This window comes from Capricornis sumatraensis, chromosome 10 (assembly GCF_032405125.1).
Source record: "Capricornis sumatraensis isolate serow.1 chromosome 10, serow.2, whole genome shotgun sequence".
In the NCBI taxonomy this organism is placed as follows: domain Eukaryota; kingdom Metazoa; phylum Chordata; class Mammalia; order Artiodactyla; family Bovidae; genus Capricornis; species Capricornis sumatraensis.
In genome coordinates this window covers 36,955,262-36,973,577 of record NC_091078.1, presented here as the reverse complement: position 1 = coordinate 36,973,577, position 18,316 = coordinate 36,955,262, and the positions used below count along the sequence as shown (strand labels likewise).

Sequence of the window (18,316 nt, the reverse complement as noted above, 5' to 3'; positions counted from 1 at the left end):
TCTTAAGTTTTTGTTAATAGACACTTTTAGATAATATTTAGATGAGAAAACATGTATGAAGAACATGTTTCACTTCTGATCGTAATACTTACATTATCAAATCCTCCAAGTTTGTGTACAAGCCTGAATAACTTAAAGAGATTCAAATTTCGATATCCAAGCACAGGTCGTTTGTTAATAGGTGTGCCTATTAAAGAAAACACGGATATATCAGAACCAGGCTTCGTATTTATTTAAATTTTGAAGATTCAAACATTACCATCAAATATACACAGTGCAATCTGTGTCTATATGAGAAAAACATCCCTGGTTAATCAAAAATATATCTACTTAAATCCATTTTATCAAAACCTTTTTTCCTATATCAGATTTTTGAAACTTTATTTATATTTTATTCCACTTTCATTCCCCCGATGAGCAAAAGAATAAACAGTAAATGAAGCAAAATAAAATACCAACAAAATTTTAAAACATCAGGGTAACAATGTTTGGTAGAACTGAAAACAGTGTTGAGATAATTGATGGGCAACTGCTTCACAATGGGAATTCCCTTTTATTTTCTTTGTATTTTACTAACTTACTACTATTCTACAAAGTAAGTAATTCTAGAGTAAAGTTATAGTGCTGTTTATTCTAGGATGTAAGAAAGTAGAAGGATACTAAAACTATCAGACTGTTAGAATGTGATTAGCAGAAAATAACAGGATAGAGATACATATTTTGCCCTTTCCAAAAAACACATGACGGGGATAATCATATTCTTCATTTTTTTCTAATATTAGATTTTATTCATTTTCTTCACTTTTTAATTTAGCTTATATAAAAAAAGTTTAAGAAATAGCCTGCCTTCTTAGGCCAAGCCTCCATGTACACAAATAAACAGATAAATCAAAGACATTTTATACTGAATAAAAAGATAACTACAAAAAAAAAAAGATAACTACATTGTAGTAGCCACTATGATTTATGAAAGCAAAAAGAAGACCAAGCCTGCAGCTACTTATCAACAATACAAAACTGGATTAAAAAAACTTGAATTCACAGAGCATAGCAGCACTTCTAAGTATCTTTCATTCACTTTGTCTTTTTCTTCAAGTCAGAAAGCTTTCAGCCTCTGCCCTCTACCTTGCTAGCATCTTTACAGGAAAGGAGAAACTATACTCATAACAGCAGATAAGAAAGAAACAGGGCCACAGTTACTAGATGACCAGGTCATCACTGCAAGTTAAAAGTTAGTGTTAATTACCCATGCTTATATTTCTTGAACCACAAAGGCAGATTCAAAAAGCTAAGACAAGGCTCACCTTGAGACTTGGTCACCTTTCTCTACAGATGGTTTAATTTTGTTCTTAGTTTTATATGGCTAAGTCATAAGAAGGCTTATGGCCCATCTTAGAATGAATGACGTGTCTGTCTGTCTGTCTCTCTTACTCACATACACAAACACATACATCTTGGGGCTGGCAGTGATTTTAGAGAAGAGGCTTTTCTACAGGCATACATGGAGGCTCAAATAAAAAGACACTATGATTCCCATTCTGTTACTGTTTTCTAATGTAAAGGTTCTTTGGGGTTCCCAAAGAAGTGGTGGGAAAGACAGGACAAAATACAGTTATTTATGGGTCCATGGCCATAACATCCATCAAAATACTGTCAAATCCCACATTCTACTTACTACGTGACAGACATTACACTAGGGTGCTGGTGATACTGGTAATCAAAATGATAGCCATGACTACCAGTGACATGCAGCTTAACAAACGGAATTCTTATTTTTAAGATATTCTCTGATATCTACATTAATAATGAATCAAAGAAAAAACACTCACCTCTATCTTCCATAAATTTGTACAACTGCTGAAGAAAGTTCTCCCTTTCCTCTGGAAATGGTTCTATTTCTTCCTAATTTTAGTCACAGAAGAATAAAATATTATTTTCCTCAGTTAAGCATTTTAATAACACAAGCAGATTTCCCACCAACAGCAAAGACTAATACTTGCTAGAATATTTCAAAGGCTTTTTAAAAAAAAAAAAAAAATTACTTAACACTAAGCTATTCAAAACCAGAAAGTCTAGACATTTTATGCTTTACAGAGAACTATGTCCTAAAAGGTTATCTCAGTAGTGACAATCCCAAATGTAAATGCTCATATAAGAAATGAGACCAACAAGATGGTTCATCAACTTTCTACCACATCAGAGATCTAGTCTTTAAATCACGGTCACAGGCTCAAGAAGACCTACTCTCACTTATATTAATTTGGGTCAGGGCTTAACATCGAAACGGGCTCTCCTCTTGCTCCTCCAGGAACTAAACAAGTGAGGACCCCATCAGCTGCAACTAAAATTATCCTTCATTATATTCGGCCCCACAGTATAGTACTTCAAGCTTATAAAATCAGTAAAGTGGGGAACAAACTTGATCTACAATACCTGAAGATTCAGACTTAGGGAAATCTTCAAGTAATAAAATAGTTCCCCGATTTATCAATTACAAGGGAGGGACTAGCTTCTTGCTGCTGTGGCCAGGGGCTGTGGCAGTAGGGAGCTGGTCCTGAAGCAACCTGCAAGGAGCAGGGTAGTAGGTGAGATGGAGGAACTCATCAATTCAGTGACCATCAACAAACATTTAATGAGCACCAGTGAGTGTAGGCACTGTGCAAGGTGCTGAGTCAAAAGAGAAACAAGCGATGGTGCCTGCCATTACAGAGCATGATTGGGGGTAACTGCAGAGGAAGTAATTCAAAATACACACTGAGGCTTTACAGTTACTCTGGTTGAAACAAAAGTATTCCGAGTGGTAGAAGTCAGGAGAGTACTTTTCAACTAATAGCCTAAATATATCATTCTAATTTTAAAAATCATGTGTCTAAAACCACTGGTGGCATGAGATTGGCCTCTATCTTAAAAGCAAGCAGAAAAAAGGAAGTTAAAGACAATAAAAGCTTGTATCGATAAACTATTATGCTTGCTAATAATTGGGCAGAGAAGAATAAATGACAATTATTAGTTTGCTTATGATAAAATTTGTTTCTCTCAACCTAAACATGATCCACATGCACCGCATTTTGGTAAGGTAGTCAGACGTGAGCTTAAGGAATACTGTTTTCTAGGTGTTTTCTTAAATGCCCCCATGGCACAATATGTGACTTTCATAAACCACCAAATTTATTCCTACTGCAAAAAATTTTAAGTGAAGTCTGTATTTAACTTTAAAAAACTGTTTAAACTGGAAACCACATTTGGTTAACATAAATCTAAGTAACAAAAGTTTTGGTAACTAGTATTTACTGATCATCTGTTCCATGTTACACACTATGACAGACACTATGAGTATGAGTACAAGTAAGATGGACTCCTGACCCTTGAGGAGCCTATTGATTAGTAGGGCAAAACACAAGTAGAAAATAATACATGCACATATGTAATGCATGTATATATGTAGGCAAAAATTTCTACAAGGAGTGGTATCTGTTTATAGACTATCAAACGGAGTGATTAACTTTTCTTGTAGAAGGTGATGGTTCTCTCCTTTACAGGGAAAACAGGTTAGTAAGGTTTAAAAAACTCAACAGGAGTGTGTCATGCTGACAAAGGGCAGGGTGGGGAAGGGCACCGTGGACAAAGGGATTGGTTTGTACAGAAGTAAATAGAAACAAAGGTTTGTAATTAAATGTTGCTACAACCTAGTTCAAAGTAGGAGGGTAGGGAATTCCCTGGAGGGCCAATGTTAGAAATTTACACTTTCACTGCCAAAGGCCCGGGTTCAACACCTGGTTGGGGAACTAAGATCTGGAAAGCCACGTGGTACCACCAAAAACAAATAAACAAAAAAAAATAAAAGTAGGAGAATATACCAGAAATAGTGATGGAAAAAAAGAGAGCACAGGTTGGGCTATAAAGGGAGGTTCTGAAAGTAAAGCCTGACTTCCAGAGTAATAAGTCATTCAGACTGTAGCCCACCAGTCCAGGGAATTTTCAGGCAAGAATACTAGAGTGGGTTGCCATTTCCTAATCCAAGGGGATCTTCCTGACCCAGGGATTGAACCTGCATCTTTTGTGTGTCCTGCACTGCAGGCGGATTCTTTACCACTGCGCCACTTGAGAAGCCTTAAGCAAGGGACTGGTGGCTTATTTTTAACATTTTAAATAGAAAGCAATGGGGAAGACCGACGCCAGGGAAACTTTCACACTACACACTGTCATTATTGATCACTACATTATAAAACATAAACTTTAAAATGTTCCTACTTCATCAATAGTTGTTTATTACAGTTACATGGCAAAATTTCATAACTTACCTAAAATATTACATATTGACATTAACTTATCTTTGTTTCCTAAAAACATTAAATACAATGGTCATGTATTGCAGCTATCATTATCTGCATCATTATTCCCCCAATAATTTTCATAAAGCCATTCAGCAAACCATTAAAGAGTACAGTGGTGCACTGTCACTAGTAAGATTATGGGCAATTTTCTCAGTACTTGTCATTGATGGACCTAAAGTACCAGCTACAATAAAATCTATATTTAACTCCTTGATCTGTATAAATTCACAGATGTCTTATTTTGTATTAGATAAAATCTAATACAAAAATCTTTGTATTGAGTCTTTGAATCAAAGACATTAATCTTTACTTTTATGCTGATTATTCCTTTAACATTAGATAAAAGACATATTTTATCCTTTATGAGATACTGTAATAAAATATGCAGATGTAAACACAGTCTGAGATCACAGCTGTCTATGTGATGTTAAAAAGCATATGCAAGTAGAGTTTTGCTGTATTAAGAAACATTTTTTCCCTTTTTTTAATTGAACTATAGATGACACACATCAATTTCAGGTGTATGACATATTGATTTGACATTTAAATACATTACAAACTGAAGATTAAGAAATATTTTTGAGATTACAGGGATAACTATACTTAATATTTTTAATTTCACAAAATCATATTTCTATTTTAAGGTTAAGTAAGCAAACTATTTGATCATGATGAATACACAAGAACAACTGTATTATAAAACACTTCTAATACTAAAAATACTTAAGCGATAAATGACTTCATGCCAAATCCCAAAGGGAACTCAACTGTTTTTCATTGTAAAAGGCATTAACTCTTTTTACTCACCTCTTCTTCACTGCTGTTATCCTCCTTTTCTTTTTCATCATCTTCCTCCTCCTCTTCTTCCTCTGCTTCGCTGCTAGAACTATCTTCTTTCAGTTCAGTCTTCCAGTTAGCAGGAATAGTTCTACTTTTGTGAAATTCAAGCGCCTGGTCAAAGGCTGGAAAGAGGTAACAAACTATCAACTGGAGAAATCAAGACAACTGATTTGTCTAAAAATATTAACAGGAAAAAGAAATAAAAACCACTGTGCTGCCACCACTGACATTTATGAAGTGGTTGCTATGGGCTAGGCACTGTGCTAACTGCTTTTCAGTGTAGCAGCCTATTAATCTTAACTGTCTTAGGCATTAGATATCTATTTTACAGATGGCAAAACTTAGGTGACTTAGGTTCAAATAAAGACAAGAAAAAGGGGCAGATATATTCTTTTAAAACAAAAATTAAGAATGTCTAGTAAACATTAAAGTAAATCTTTATAATCACTATCAAAAAATATTAAACAGTTTATATAATAGGCACAGAGCCACTGTAATAACTTACAAGTATCTAAAATATACTATAAATATGTACATTTTTAATTAACTCTAAATTAAAATTATATTAGTGATTAATTTAACTGGATAAATAACTAGAAACAGTTATTCTCACTTTACAATACAGAGAAATAAATTCTCTACCATAAATCTTGATTATTTTTAACCAGTCTATATAGTGTATTATCTGATTTGGTGAACATGGGCAAAGAAAAAAAAAGTTATCTGCAGTGTGAAAAATCAAGTAAGAGATGTAATCACACCATATTCCCCAATAAAATATAACTACTGTTCCAAGAAATGACAAAAATCAAGACTACTTTGATTCCTGTGTTTATCCTCAGGAACTGATATTTACTAGGCCAGACTACAGTGACAGCTGATGATCTTGTTCTTGATCTTTTTTAGACTACTATCCCAATTATAAACAAAAAAAGACTACTATGATAACAAAAGACACACTGGTTTACAAAAGCAGAAGTCGCACAGGACCAAATGTAACTTCAAAGACTTCACTGAAAAAGAAAATTTTTAAGACCAAAAGAATATTTAAACTTCAGAAATACTTCCTTAGTTTTTCTTTCTTCTCTGTTTGGCCACACTGTGCGACCTATGAGATCTTAGTTTCCTGACCAGAATTGAAGCTCGGCTCCAGCAGTAAAAGTGCAGAGTCCACCAATGGACCACCAGGGCATGCCCCATCAGGTTTTAAGTATAATTTGTTCCAAAATTACCCTTACCTTGCTTTAATACAGCATCAGGCTTTGGTACAGCGTCACTAGTAATTTCATGGACATCCTTCCTTGGTACTGAAGTACTGCATTTTTTTTTAAAGGAAAAAACCCACAAAAACACAATAAAGATTAATTAAGAGTCCAATTATCTACCACAGAAAGATACTGAGAACATGGCAACACTGATGGAAATGACTGCACACAGGGTTGCAAATCTCAAACAAAATACTAGGCAGGACATTAAAACTGGAATCATCCAAAGAAGGACCCCACCTTAATAGATGTTTTATAAACAAGGAATTCTCAGAGTACCTGATTAAATGCAATATTAAAAATATTGAAACCCTGAAAATAATAAATTAAAATGTTTACATAGCAGAATGCATCAATCCAATTAAAAAAACAAGTTAAACAGCAAGAATCTGCCATCATCTTAAGATAATCTCAAGAAATAAATAAATTTAAGATTAGAAGAAAACGTACTATTTTATAATGTAAAATGTTCAATAATTTTTTTAAACTGAATTCTAGGTTCAAAGCGAACTTCTAATATACAACTGAAGTTCTTTCATGTAGAAACTATAAGAATCGTTTGGATGCAAGCAACTGGGAGAGGTCATTTTATCATATATGTCACATTTATTTCTTACTTTACATGAATAAATCATCATGCACCTTTTCTGCTCTTGGTTTGTTTCAACCAATCCACAGAAGTCTAAAAACTATTCCAAATACACTTTTCAGTCTGCCTCTTTTTAAACTTTAAATTTAAAAATTTCAAATATATACAGAAGTATAACAGTGAGATGAACTCCCACGAATCCATCATACAACTACAACAATCATTAACTCAGAGTCAGTGTCTCATTTATACCCCTACCTACCTCCTCCCACCCCAACTGGATTATTTTGAAGCAAATCTCAGACATTATATAATTTAATTTATAATATTTTATTCTTTTAAAAATACAATTCTATCATCACACATTTAAAAATTCATAGTAATTTCTTAATGTCAACTAGTATTCAATTTCATTGTGAAAGTGGGTTTCATATAGATTATTTTTAAGTCATGTTTCAGAACATGGAAATCCAAAAACCAATCTTAAAGTATCATGATATTTTTAAAGCAGTCACCCACTAAGGCAAAATATCAACATAAAATACATGGATTTTCTAGTCACACAATTTTTAAAGGGAAAAAACACTCATAGAAAATGATAACTCAGTTTTAGAAAAGTTCTACATGAAAATTCATTGTCTTAATACCCAACATATATTTACAGTAAGTCGTTTTAATCCTTAAGACTATTGCAAAATTCAAACGTTACACAACAGGTATTACCACACTCATTTAGAAGTAATTTAAAATGTTAGAAAATCCTAATTAGACATTCAAAACAATAAATATATATCAATTAATATATCCATGAAATATTAGATGTGGTAGATATATTGAATTTTCAATAAACCATCAGTTATTATATAGACAAATATTGATCAATTAGACAGCATTGAGAATATAGCTTAGAAAAGACCAAATGAACAAGACATATTTTAAGACTAATACACTTAATGATAATATGAAAGATGATCATGCTTTGAAACACTCAATGATAAAAAGGAAAAGCAGAACATCACTGGAAATAACTAATTTATAATTTATCATCCTAATCTGGAAAAGCAGCTTATTTTTCATACCAAGTGAATTATACTTACAATTTGCCATCTTTGAAAGATCGAACAAGAATATTATCCTTTTTCACAGCAATTTCATCACTACAGTCAGGACATACCACCTTTTTTAAAAAAAAGTATGAAACTATTATAACTAAAAGCACTATTTATAGATAGTTACATAAATATCAATTATTTAAATCTTAAAAAATAGTTTCAGCTTAAAATTTAAAAACTAATTTTAGTTTGAGGGTAAAAACACATACACATGTGTAACAATATACACAAGTAATTTAAAGTTTATATCCTAAAACACACACATACTATGTGGGAATGCACACAAGCAATTTTATTTTCTATATCCTTCCAGCTCTCTGGATTATCCACATTAATTTCTGACATAGGCATGATGTTGAGAGCACAGTCGTGGCTATGACTAGACTGATGCTATGGACCAAGTCTAGGCAGAGACAGAAAATTGGCTGAGAGTGGCGCAGGGGTGGGGGGAGGGAGACAGTCCGACAGAAGGCCTGCCAGAGCGGGGTATGGAAATCTTAACCAGAGCAGCCTCTATCTTAAAAAAGACAGAGATGATGTGCTGGCTATCATTTACATCTAAACACGTATGTTAATAATACTAAAATCTCTCTATAACACTATCCATTCTAAAAATAAACGATTTTAAAGTGAGTACCTTCCTGGAATCTACGTAACATTTACTACTACCAAAATAAAAGATTTTATTTGAAGTCACTCCAGCTATTACTGAAAATAAGGATAAAGTATGCCTTCTCAAAGATAAAATTAATTCGACATCCATAAATTTTTTATTATTTTAATTCCAAGAGAGTTCACTATATGTATCAAGAACAACATCATAATTTGGTTTTTTAATGAAAAAAATGGGCTGAATAAGTATGACAGATTTAAGGACTGTCTCATTAGCTCTGAAAAATGCCACAATTGTACTTAAATGCATGTATTCTCGCTACAGGTTTGAGAGGAGCCAGAAATACATAAGTTCTAATTCAGTCTTTAATTCACTTTTTTTCTAATTTATTTTTTAATGTTTTGGCTGCATCGTGTGTTACGCAGGATCTTTCTCAACCAGTGACTGAACATTCCTCCTGCGGTGGAAGCACTGGTCCTAACCACTGGAGAGCACAGGAAATTCCCGTAATTCAGTCTCTAAAAGGTTAACAATTTCCATAATTGTAATTGCACTGCATCAGCATTGCTTAAATGTTGACGGCATTATGAAATAATTCACTAAGAAAAGGCTTTTACATGTATTAGCATCTAGGAAAACTTTCCTATCATTTCAAAAGTAATGATAGGAAGTAGATCACTGAAGTACTTCAGTGGATTTACTGAAGTAAATACTTAATTTGTCCATTCATTCATCCACTCTACAAATACAAACTATTTCATCAAGGTACTGTGTACTAGATCACAGAGGCCAAGACAGTCACCGTTTCTCCCCACAGTGAGTGTGTACTCTAACTGGGAAGACAAGCACTAAACAAGTTAAGTGCACATTTATTTAACTGTTATTATCTAGGTGGTCAGAAATCACTTTCTTGAGGACACAACATTTACACTAAGCTTTGAAAACTGAGGAGGAACTGACTTGACAAAGGATGGATGTGTAATACACATGTCTGTAGGCCAGGCTGCAAGAAGAGGAAACGGATTATGGGAAGGGCCTGACACAGCAAGCAGGGCAACCCATTCTAGGAAGTAAAAGGTCAACACGGCTAACGTTCTGCCTGGGCTGAATAAGAAAGATAAGCAGAGCTTAGATTTGTCCATTTTGTAAGCCATGGTAATTCGGAGGACAAAAATCTAAAGTCTCTCAGAGAAGGATCTGAAGCAAGGCAATGTCATAACAGAATTGCCATTGCCTTTAAAAAAATTAATTTTGGCTGTCACAAAGAAAGTGGACCAGAGAAGGGTATGAGTTGAAAGAGATTAACCTACTGCAAATCATCCAGGTGAGAGATGGTGACCTGGATACAAAGTGATGGTGATGGCAAATTAAAGGAATGAGAAATATTAGAGATAATTAGGGAAGTGAGGAGGTGAGAGAGAAAAGGATGCTTACATTTCTACCTTGTGCAAATGGTGTCATTCACAGGGAAAGGAAACAATGGAGAGGGGTCAAGTTTGGGAATACAGGGAGGAGAGAGTAAGTTTAGGTTTATTCAGCTTGTTAAGTTTTCAGGTGACTAAAGAACAACCAAGTAGAGATACTGAATAGACAGATACTCAGGTCCAGAGCTCAGAATAGAGGTCTGAACGCTAAGATATAAACCTGGGAGTAAACAGCCTAAACAGAGGTCTAAAACAGTGAGACAAATCACCCATTTTTTTCTTTCTCATGAGACTGGATTTTGAAAAACAAACATGATAGACTTTGCTGACATTGTGTGTAAGTAAGCGGGTCCACTCTCCATTCTGCTACAGGAACTAAAATCCATATTTTATCCCATTTACCCATGCATCTGATTTTCTCAGTCCTTAAGACATTTCAGTTTATTATCCCTGCAACCAATGTTATTAAAGGGGATGAGATCACCCTGAAAAAATAGAGTGATATATTCTGAACCCTAAACAAAAACATTTAAAGCTCAGAGGAAAAATGATGACTGAAACTGAAAAACAGGACTGTGTGAATCAGGGAAGCTAAGATTTCCACCCCTTTAAATGGGGGTAAATACCACTTATGTTTCAGCCTCAATTCGGATGAAATGAGACTGTGCACTTAGCACAGTGCCTGGCCAGGGGAAGTGCTCAAAACATGGTAGCTATTTATTGTTCCTAAGACTATGCAACTGTTTTCTAACATGATATTAGCAGGCACTTGTTAACATTACTCAATTTATAAACTACTTTCAAAAATAGAAATGCAAATATTTTATGTGATTATGTCAAGGTTGTTTGATTCAGAACACAATTTCACACTCTCGTTGATAAAAATTATCCATTACTGTCCAAGAGATCTCAAATTTGCGTGGAGGATAACATGTATCAATAATGCTAAGATGTTAAAAGTAATAATGAAATGTTGACTAAGCAGATTACTAACCTTTTGGTACCGTTAATCTTTTCCTCATCATCAGGAAACTATTTAGAAATGATGATGAGAGTGTTAAATTAATATTGAAAATACCAAAGTGAAAATTTTAATGTTTCTGTTGTTTTAGAAAAAGACACACAAAGCTCTTTCAAAATACGTTTTCAAAAGAAATGCTCACAAAGAATCTTAGTGCTTTATGAAAAAAGAAATGACCACATACACTGACTTAAGTTTTCTGCTTACTATTAACCCAAAGCTTGACAGGTTATTTAACCCTTCTAACACTGAGTTTCCTTATCTTTAAATGAGGATAAGTAATACATACCTCATAATCCTCATAAAGATCTTAGCACAATCCTTACACACAGCAGGCATTCAATAAATGAGGAATGGATAGATGGATATACGAAGAGGTACAAAGGTATTATACAATATTCACATTTATGAAAATAATTGCCCTCATTAGTTTAAATTAAAAGAGCTGACATTGGGCACTTAGTTTTGTGCAAAACACTTTTAATACTCAGGATACAGAATACAAAACGTTCAACAAAAATGATGACAAACAGATACCATTTGCAGACAACAGTAGAAAACAGGGTCCCGCTCTTCTTTAGCAGTCTTCTGCACGGTACATTTAGAAGTTTTAAAAGTTTGCATAAGGAATTTTTTATCCAAAATTCAGCAGTGTAATATACCAAACCTCTAAAATTACCATGATTTTGCTTTTCATGGATGAATTCAAAAGTTCTTTGTACTCAGAAACAATTTTCAAAGTAATTCTGTGTGAACTGAATGATGCTAAAACCATTTCCCATTCTGTACCTATGAAAAACACTGATGTTTAAGAAAATCAAACTGCTTTCTTCATGAACTTATATAGTTGAAAATTAAACTCTTATACTGAAGTTACTCACCAATGCAGGAAACCACAGTGCTTTCTTTTTATCCAAACTAATGTAATCTACACATACAACTTTTCCCAGAAGCTCATCAATCTGTTTCCTATCATCCTCATCTTCATCACTGGAGGATGAAGAAGACTCTTCCTCTGGTCTAGGGAGAGAAAAAATGAGATATTCCTGTTTATCATCACAAAGAATAAGCATGCCAAGTTGATAAATACAGGTTTTCTAGAAATCCTATCCTGTTTCCTACAACCTACAAAATGGCTAAATTAAAATTTTTAATAGCTTTCTAAATTGCTAAAAAATAATTTTTTTAAAAAAGCTTATCACTAGAGGAAAAGCACAGCATTTTCCTAAAAATGTCCTGAATTTATTTAGTACTATTTTAAAAGATTACACAGACGATCAAAACACAATACCACTGGTTCCCAAATTCTCAAAACCTGAAGGCCCCATTTTAAGTATCTGAGGACTGCACTAAAATACACTACGTTCTCCTCTCAGATTAAAGGAATTCTAGAAATGGTAATGCACTCCCAGTACAAAGCAAATTTTAAAAGGGGGAAGGGAGATCTTTACTAACAGAGGGTCAAGGTAGAGAGAGGAGACAATCTGATAAGACATCACCACTGCTATGCTTAATATCAGATATATAAAAACTAAGTATTCATAAGATGTACAATATGGTTCTTTTGTATTATGTGAAAAATTCCTTTTGGTTACACTGTATTCTGAATAAATTAAAAAGAAGAAAAAGGAACTCAAACCATCTATTTGATGTTAGAGGGAAGTACAGTAAAAAATAAAACTTAAAAAGAGAGGGAAGAAAAAACACACAAACACACAAAACAAAGTTCTCAATCTGGTTTTTAAAAAGCCCATAGTCAGTAGTAAAGAAAATGGATTCTAATGGGGGGATGTGCGAGAGGCTTGGAGGGAGGGGGACGTATGTATACGGCTGATTCACTTTGTTGTACAGCAGAAACTAACACAACATTGTAAAGCAATTATACTCCAGTTAAAAAAAATTATTCTAATTACTATGTTCAAAATGCCCAGAATAAAGATATTAAGAAATGTGGAATAAATAGACTGCGACAAAATGAGAAGTAAACACATATGGTATTTTTATAAAATAAAAAGCATGACAACACAAACGTCACCCCTCATATTTATATGTGCTGCACGCTTAGCTGAGTCCGATTCTTTGCAATCGCATGGACTCTAGCCCTCCACGCTCCTCTGTCCATGAGATTTTCCCCGCAAGAATACTGGAGTGGCTTGCCATTTCCTTCTTCATTATATCTATATGTTCCAACATAAATATAAAGGAAGCAAAACCTATTATAACACTGTTAAACATTTTATAGTGATAAGGGGAATATCATGATTTGATTTCAGTGATCATTCAATTAACCTAAAAATTGTCCCCTGATAAAGAACAAACCACATCTTCAAAGTTTGCTACTGAGAATACTGTACTTCAAAATGGCACTTAAAGGAGTTCAACCCCTACTTAGAAAGCAGGTAACAGGCAGCAGGAAAACCCAATATATTTTCATATTAGGGGAGCATAAAACCTTACAAATAGGCACACAGCTTGGAACAGTAATGACAGACCTTCACAAGTCTGATTTCTACTTGATTAGAAGAACTTCTCAAAGACAAGCACTTTTATTTCTCCATTTTCTAATGATTATAGAACACAACCAAATTTGAAATCATAATCATTGCTGTTTTCAAAATAGTCACAAAGGACGTATTCAGCTACGGATGCCCTCTATGCCATTATCATTAGCAAGACAAAATCACAATGTCACAAATAACATTAATCAAATCTGTAAAACACAGAAAGAGAAAACCGGGCTTTACTCGGCTAACACAATCATCTGCAATAGTATAAAAGTTCTAATTTCTTTCCTAAGACTTAACGAATGTGAAGACTTCAGACATGAGAAAGTTATCTATCTACTGTAAACTGGCTGGCTACATAGAACATCCATCCACTTTACTGTCTAGGTTCCACTCCAAAACCATTCCCCACTCATTGACTAGACACCCTTCTCCACTCTCACATCCTCAAGCTTCTGTTCCAGCAATGTTCCTACGTCTCCCCTCTATCAGGTTTTCTACCTCTACTAGTTTGAGTCCTCCTAGCACTGTGTTCGGAGAAGGCGATGGTGCCCACTCCAGTACTCTTGCCTGGAAAACCCCATGGACGGAGGAGCCTGGTGGGCTGCAGTTCATGGGGTGGCGAAGAGTCGGACACGGCTGAGCGACTTCACTTTCACTTTTCACTTGCATGCATTGGAGAAGGAAATGGCAACCCACGCCAGTGTTCTTGCCTGGAGACTCCCAGGGATGGGGGAGCCTGGTGGGCTGACGTCTATGGGGTCGCACAGAGTCGGACACGACTGAAGTGACTTAGCAGCAGCAGCAGCACTGTGTTATTTCTAAGAAAATGCTGTTACTTCCTCCACTTTAAAAAAAACAACAAAAGACCCCTTGACCTCACTTTCTCTACCAGCTACTACTCTTTGCAGAGAAACAGCCTGCAATGCTTTATCCCCAGACACTTGGAAACTTTTTCACCTCCTCTAAGTCTCTGTTCAAACGTCATTTCAATTAGGATCACCTTATTCAAATTTGCTTCCCTGGTGGCTCAGGAGCGTCTGCCTGCAATGCAAGAGACCTGGGTTTGATCCCTGGGTCGGGAAGATCCCCAGGAGAAGGAAATGGCAATCCACTCCAGTATTCTTGCCTGGAGAATCCCATGGACAGAGGAGCCTGGTGGGCTACAGTTCACGGGATCACAAAGAGTCGGACATGACTGAGCAACTTCACTCACTTATTCAAATTTACAACCTGCCCATCCCAATCCCCCAATCTTATTTTATTATTTCCACAGCACTAACAACTCTATCACACTACATAATTTACTTCCTTCTTTTTTTCTGTATTGCCCATCTCTCTCCATATGAGAGAGTGTTAGCTCTGAAGGTAGAGGAGGTGTTCTGGCTGCACTGCATGGCATGCAGGATTTCACTTCTCTGAGCAGGGATGAAATCCATGTCCAATGCATTTGAAGTGTGGAGCCTTAACCACTGGACCACATGGGAAGTCTCCCAGAGACTTTATGAATGCCTGTTTTGTTCACTGATATATCCCAGGTACTTGAACAGTGCTTGCCACAACACAGATGCTCAATAAATATTTGCTGACTAAATAAGTGAACTAAATAGGTTTATTTCTTTCTACTGTGATACTTCTGATTTCTATTTCTCCTGAAATTACACAATGTATACAATCAACATAATGTATACAACCAGTTTAAACCATACCTTTATACCTAAGACTCCTGTAATTTTTCCTTGTAGTAGAATGTACCCAGGAAATTGTTTATGTAAGACGAGTACTCAATAAACTGATACACCAAAATAAATGAGCACTGGAAATATTTTAAAGGAGCAAAGATAGAATAAGCAGAGAATATGCTTGGTGTTTACTCCCCTCTGACACTGTTGCTTCTCTGGTACCAGGTATGTGTTTATAGAGCCATAACAAAATAACTAGTGTAGCGGAAATGACGTGATGATGCCACTGGAAACAATGCTAATTACATGGGAATGTTTACCAAACAAACGAACAGCTAGTCACTTAAAGCTGAGCACACATCAATATTAATTATAAATTAATTATAAATCAAGTAAGAATTTGGCAACTTAAGACATGTGCCAAAGAATACCATATGATGAGGTACAAATAGAAAACTGAGCCAGAAACTTCAGAGGCTCAATCTTTAAAATGCAATTTGGACTTCAGTGATCCTTACTCTTTCAAACAACTAACTCAGCTTCAAATTTTGTACTGCAAATTCAAAATCTGTATTCGTTATCAGGAAAAATGTGTAGCCTCTTAAGAGATTAAAATATACAGATCATACGAACATGTATGAACTTAACCAATAAAACATTTTTTCCCAGTTTTTATCAAGAAGGAAACTACAATCAAATTCTCATATCAAAATAAAGCAGTTAATAATAAAAAGAACTTTTGGACTTAGGTAGCGGTGCTGGTTGTAAAATTTTGTGAATATACTAAAAAAAAAAAAAAGAAAACTGAATACTTAAAAGGGTGAATTTTATATGTGAATTATATCTCAATAAAAATATTATTCAAGATCGATCTGCAGACCTGTAAATATCTGGTACAAATCACTAGTTTATTGGGTAAATCTTAGCAATGTTACTGGGTAGAAACTACCCACAAATAATACCTAACAAGTATCATTACAAGCCTTATTATGCTTTATCCTTTTTCTGAAGGATAACAGCCTAGAGTGCTTCCCTACAAAGAGTGTTGCATATATACTTTGGCCATGTTACTGGAAAAAACTTTTGGAGGAGCACAAAAATTTCTATAATTTCAGCATTCTATTCTTTAATTTAGGTAGAATCAAAGAAAACTTTTGCATACAATATAAATTATAAGGGAAAAATTCACTCAAGTTATACATTATCAAAAGGATCAATGACTTGCTTTTAAAAAATTAAGCTACAGGATGATAATCTTCCAAACATATATGAACACATTAGGATTAAAAGCAGACTATAAATAAAATAATTAAAGGAAGGTGTCAAAAATAATCAATTTTGGAATAACTAGAGGCCAGTTAACTGGTCTGTGGATTAACAGTTCTTAAAAGAAAACAAACGTAGTGATATATCACTGCAACAATGGAGTCCCGGGAATCCTGGGAAGGATAACCTTATTTATCTTTGTACTAATTTTAAATGGCAATCAGAGAACCATAATGAAGACTTTTTCAAGTTGAGTAATGAAACAGGAAATGAAGGTCAGATAAATGACCTTAAGACGCAGGTCCCAGATTTTGTTGCAGAAAATCACTCTGAAGAAAGGGAAGAAAGAACTTCGAGGAAGTGTAATTTAAGGAGATGGGCATTTTAAGCTGTGGTGTTTGCCAGTGGCGCTTACACGCCAGTGCTTAGAGCACCAAGGAAGCACTAAGAATGACCACAGTAGTGAGATGGAGGAAGCAGCAAGTGAGGTAAGACTGTAGACAGGCGGCACTTCACTTCCTACAGTAGTAATTCTCAACCTTTGTTCTGCCTTCACACTTCACATATTTACAGCAAAATCTTTCATTGTACACACAGATTCTCAACAGGAAAATCACTAATTCAGTGCTTGCTAGAGTCTTTAGAAAACGAAAATCAATTTGCTCAGTGACAACTGCATGCTTTCTTCTCATATACAAAAAAGGGAGACCTCAGCCAAGAAACATAACAGATAATTTAAATAATATACTAAAATTTTTGGTCTGCTGGGTGTGTGTATGTGTGCGCGCGTGCTGGGTGTGTGTGTGTGTGCGCTGAGTGTGTGTGTGTGCTGAGTGTGTGCTGGGTGTGTGTGTATGTGCACTGGGTATCTGTATGTGTGCTGGGTGTGTGTCTGTGTGTGTGCTGCGCAGCTTGTGGAATCTGAAGTTTCCCAACTGGATCTGGGCCGTCAGAATTCCTTTTTGGTCATTTTTGTGGATCAATCTATGTGATAGTCCATAAATTACCTTGTTTTAAAATACTTTTACACTTCTGGATGACATCTGTAGAAAGGTAAAATATTGTTTAAATATTAGATGAAATTTGTTTCAAAGGATTCTTGATTCAAAAACAGTTTTCCCTAGAGTATGTACATAATATAAAACAAAGGAATGATGTTAAATTAACAAAATAGAGCCCCAAACAGTCCTTTCTGTCAGACATAAACATTAGTAAGCAGAATTTTTACATACTTAAACAAATTTTATTTGTAAATGAAATTGTGTTACATACTGATATTTCATGAGAGTTTTTTCATTCAATACATGATGATGACATCTAGTACATATACGTGTGCGTCTGTTAGTCACTTCAGTTCAGTTCAGTCGCTCAGTCGTGTCCGACTCTCCGCGACCCCATGAACCGCAGCACGTCAGGCCTGCCTGTCCATCACCAACTCCCGGAGTTCACTCAGACTTGCGTCCATCGAGTTGGTGATGCCATCCAGCCATCTCATCCTCGGTCGTTCCCTTCTCCTCCTGCCCACAATCCCTCCCAGCATCAGAGTCTTATCCAATGAGTCAACTCTTCGCATGAGGTGGCCAAAGTACTGGAGTTTCAGCTTTAGCATCATTCCTTCCAAAGAAATCCCAGGGCTGATCTCCTTCAGAATGGACTGGTTGGATCT

General features: G+C 35.2%; 1 protein-coding gene across 1 annotated transcript in view; it reads right to left on the bottom strand.

Moving 5' to 3' along the window:
• ARID4B (AT-rich interaction domain 4B) overlaps window positions 1-18,316 on the bottom strand; it is a 138,984-nt gene that overhangs the window by 46,655 nt on the left and 74,013 nt on the right. The window contains exons 8-13 of the mRNA XM_068981623.1: window positions 12,080-12,218; window positions 8,126-8,205; window positions 6,413-6,489; window positions 5,142-5,296; window positions 1,830-1,902; window positions 93-187 (exon numbers count right to left, since the gene is read on the bottom strand). Coding sequence (XP_068837724.1) covers window positions 93-187; window positions 1,830-1,902; window positions 5,142-5,296; window positions 6,413-6,489; window positions 8,126-8,205; window positions 12,080-12,218 — 619 coding nt within the window. The remainder of the gene's footprint in view (window positions 1-92; window positions 188-1,829; window positions 1,903-5,141; window positions 5,297-6,412; window positions 6,490-8,125; window positions 8,206-12,079; window positions 12,219-18,316) is intronic.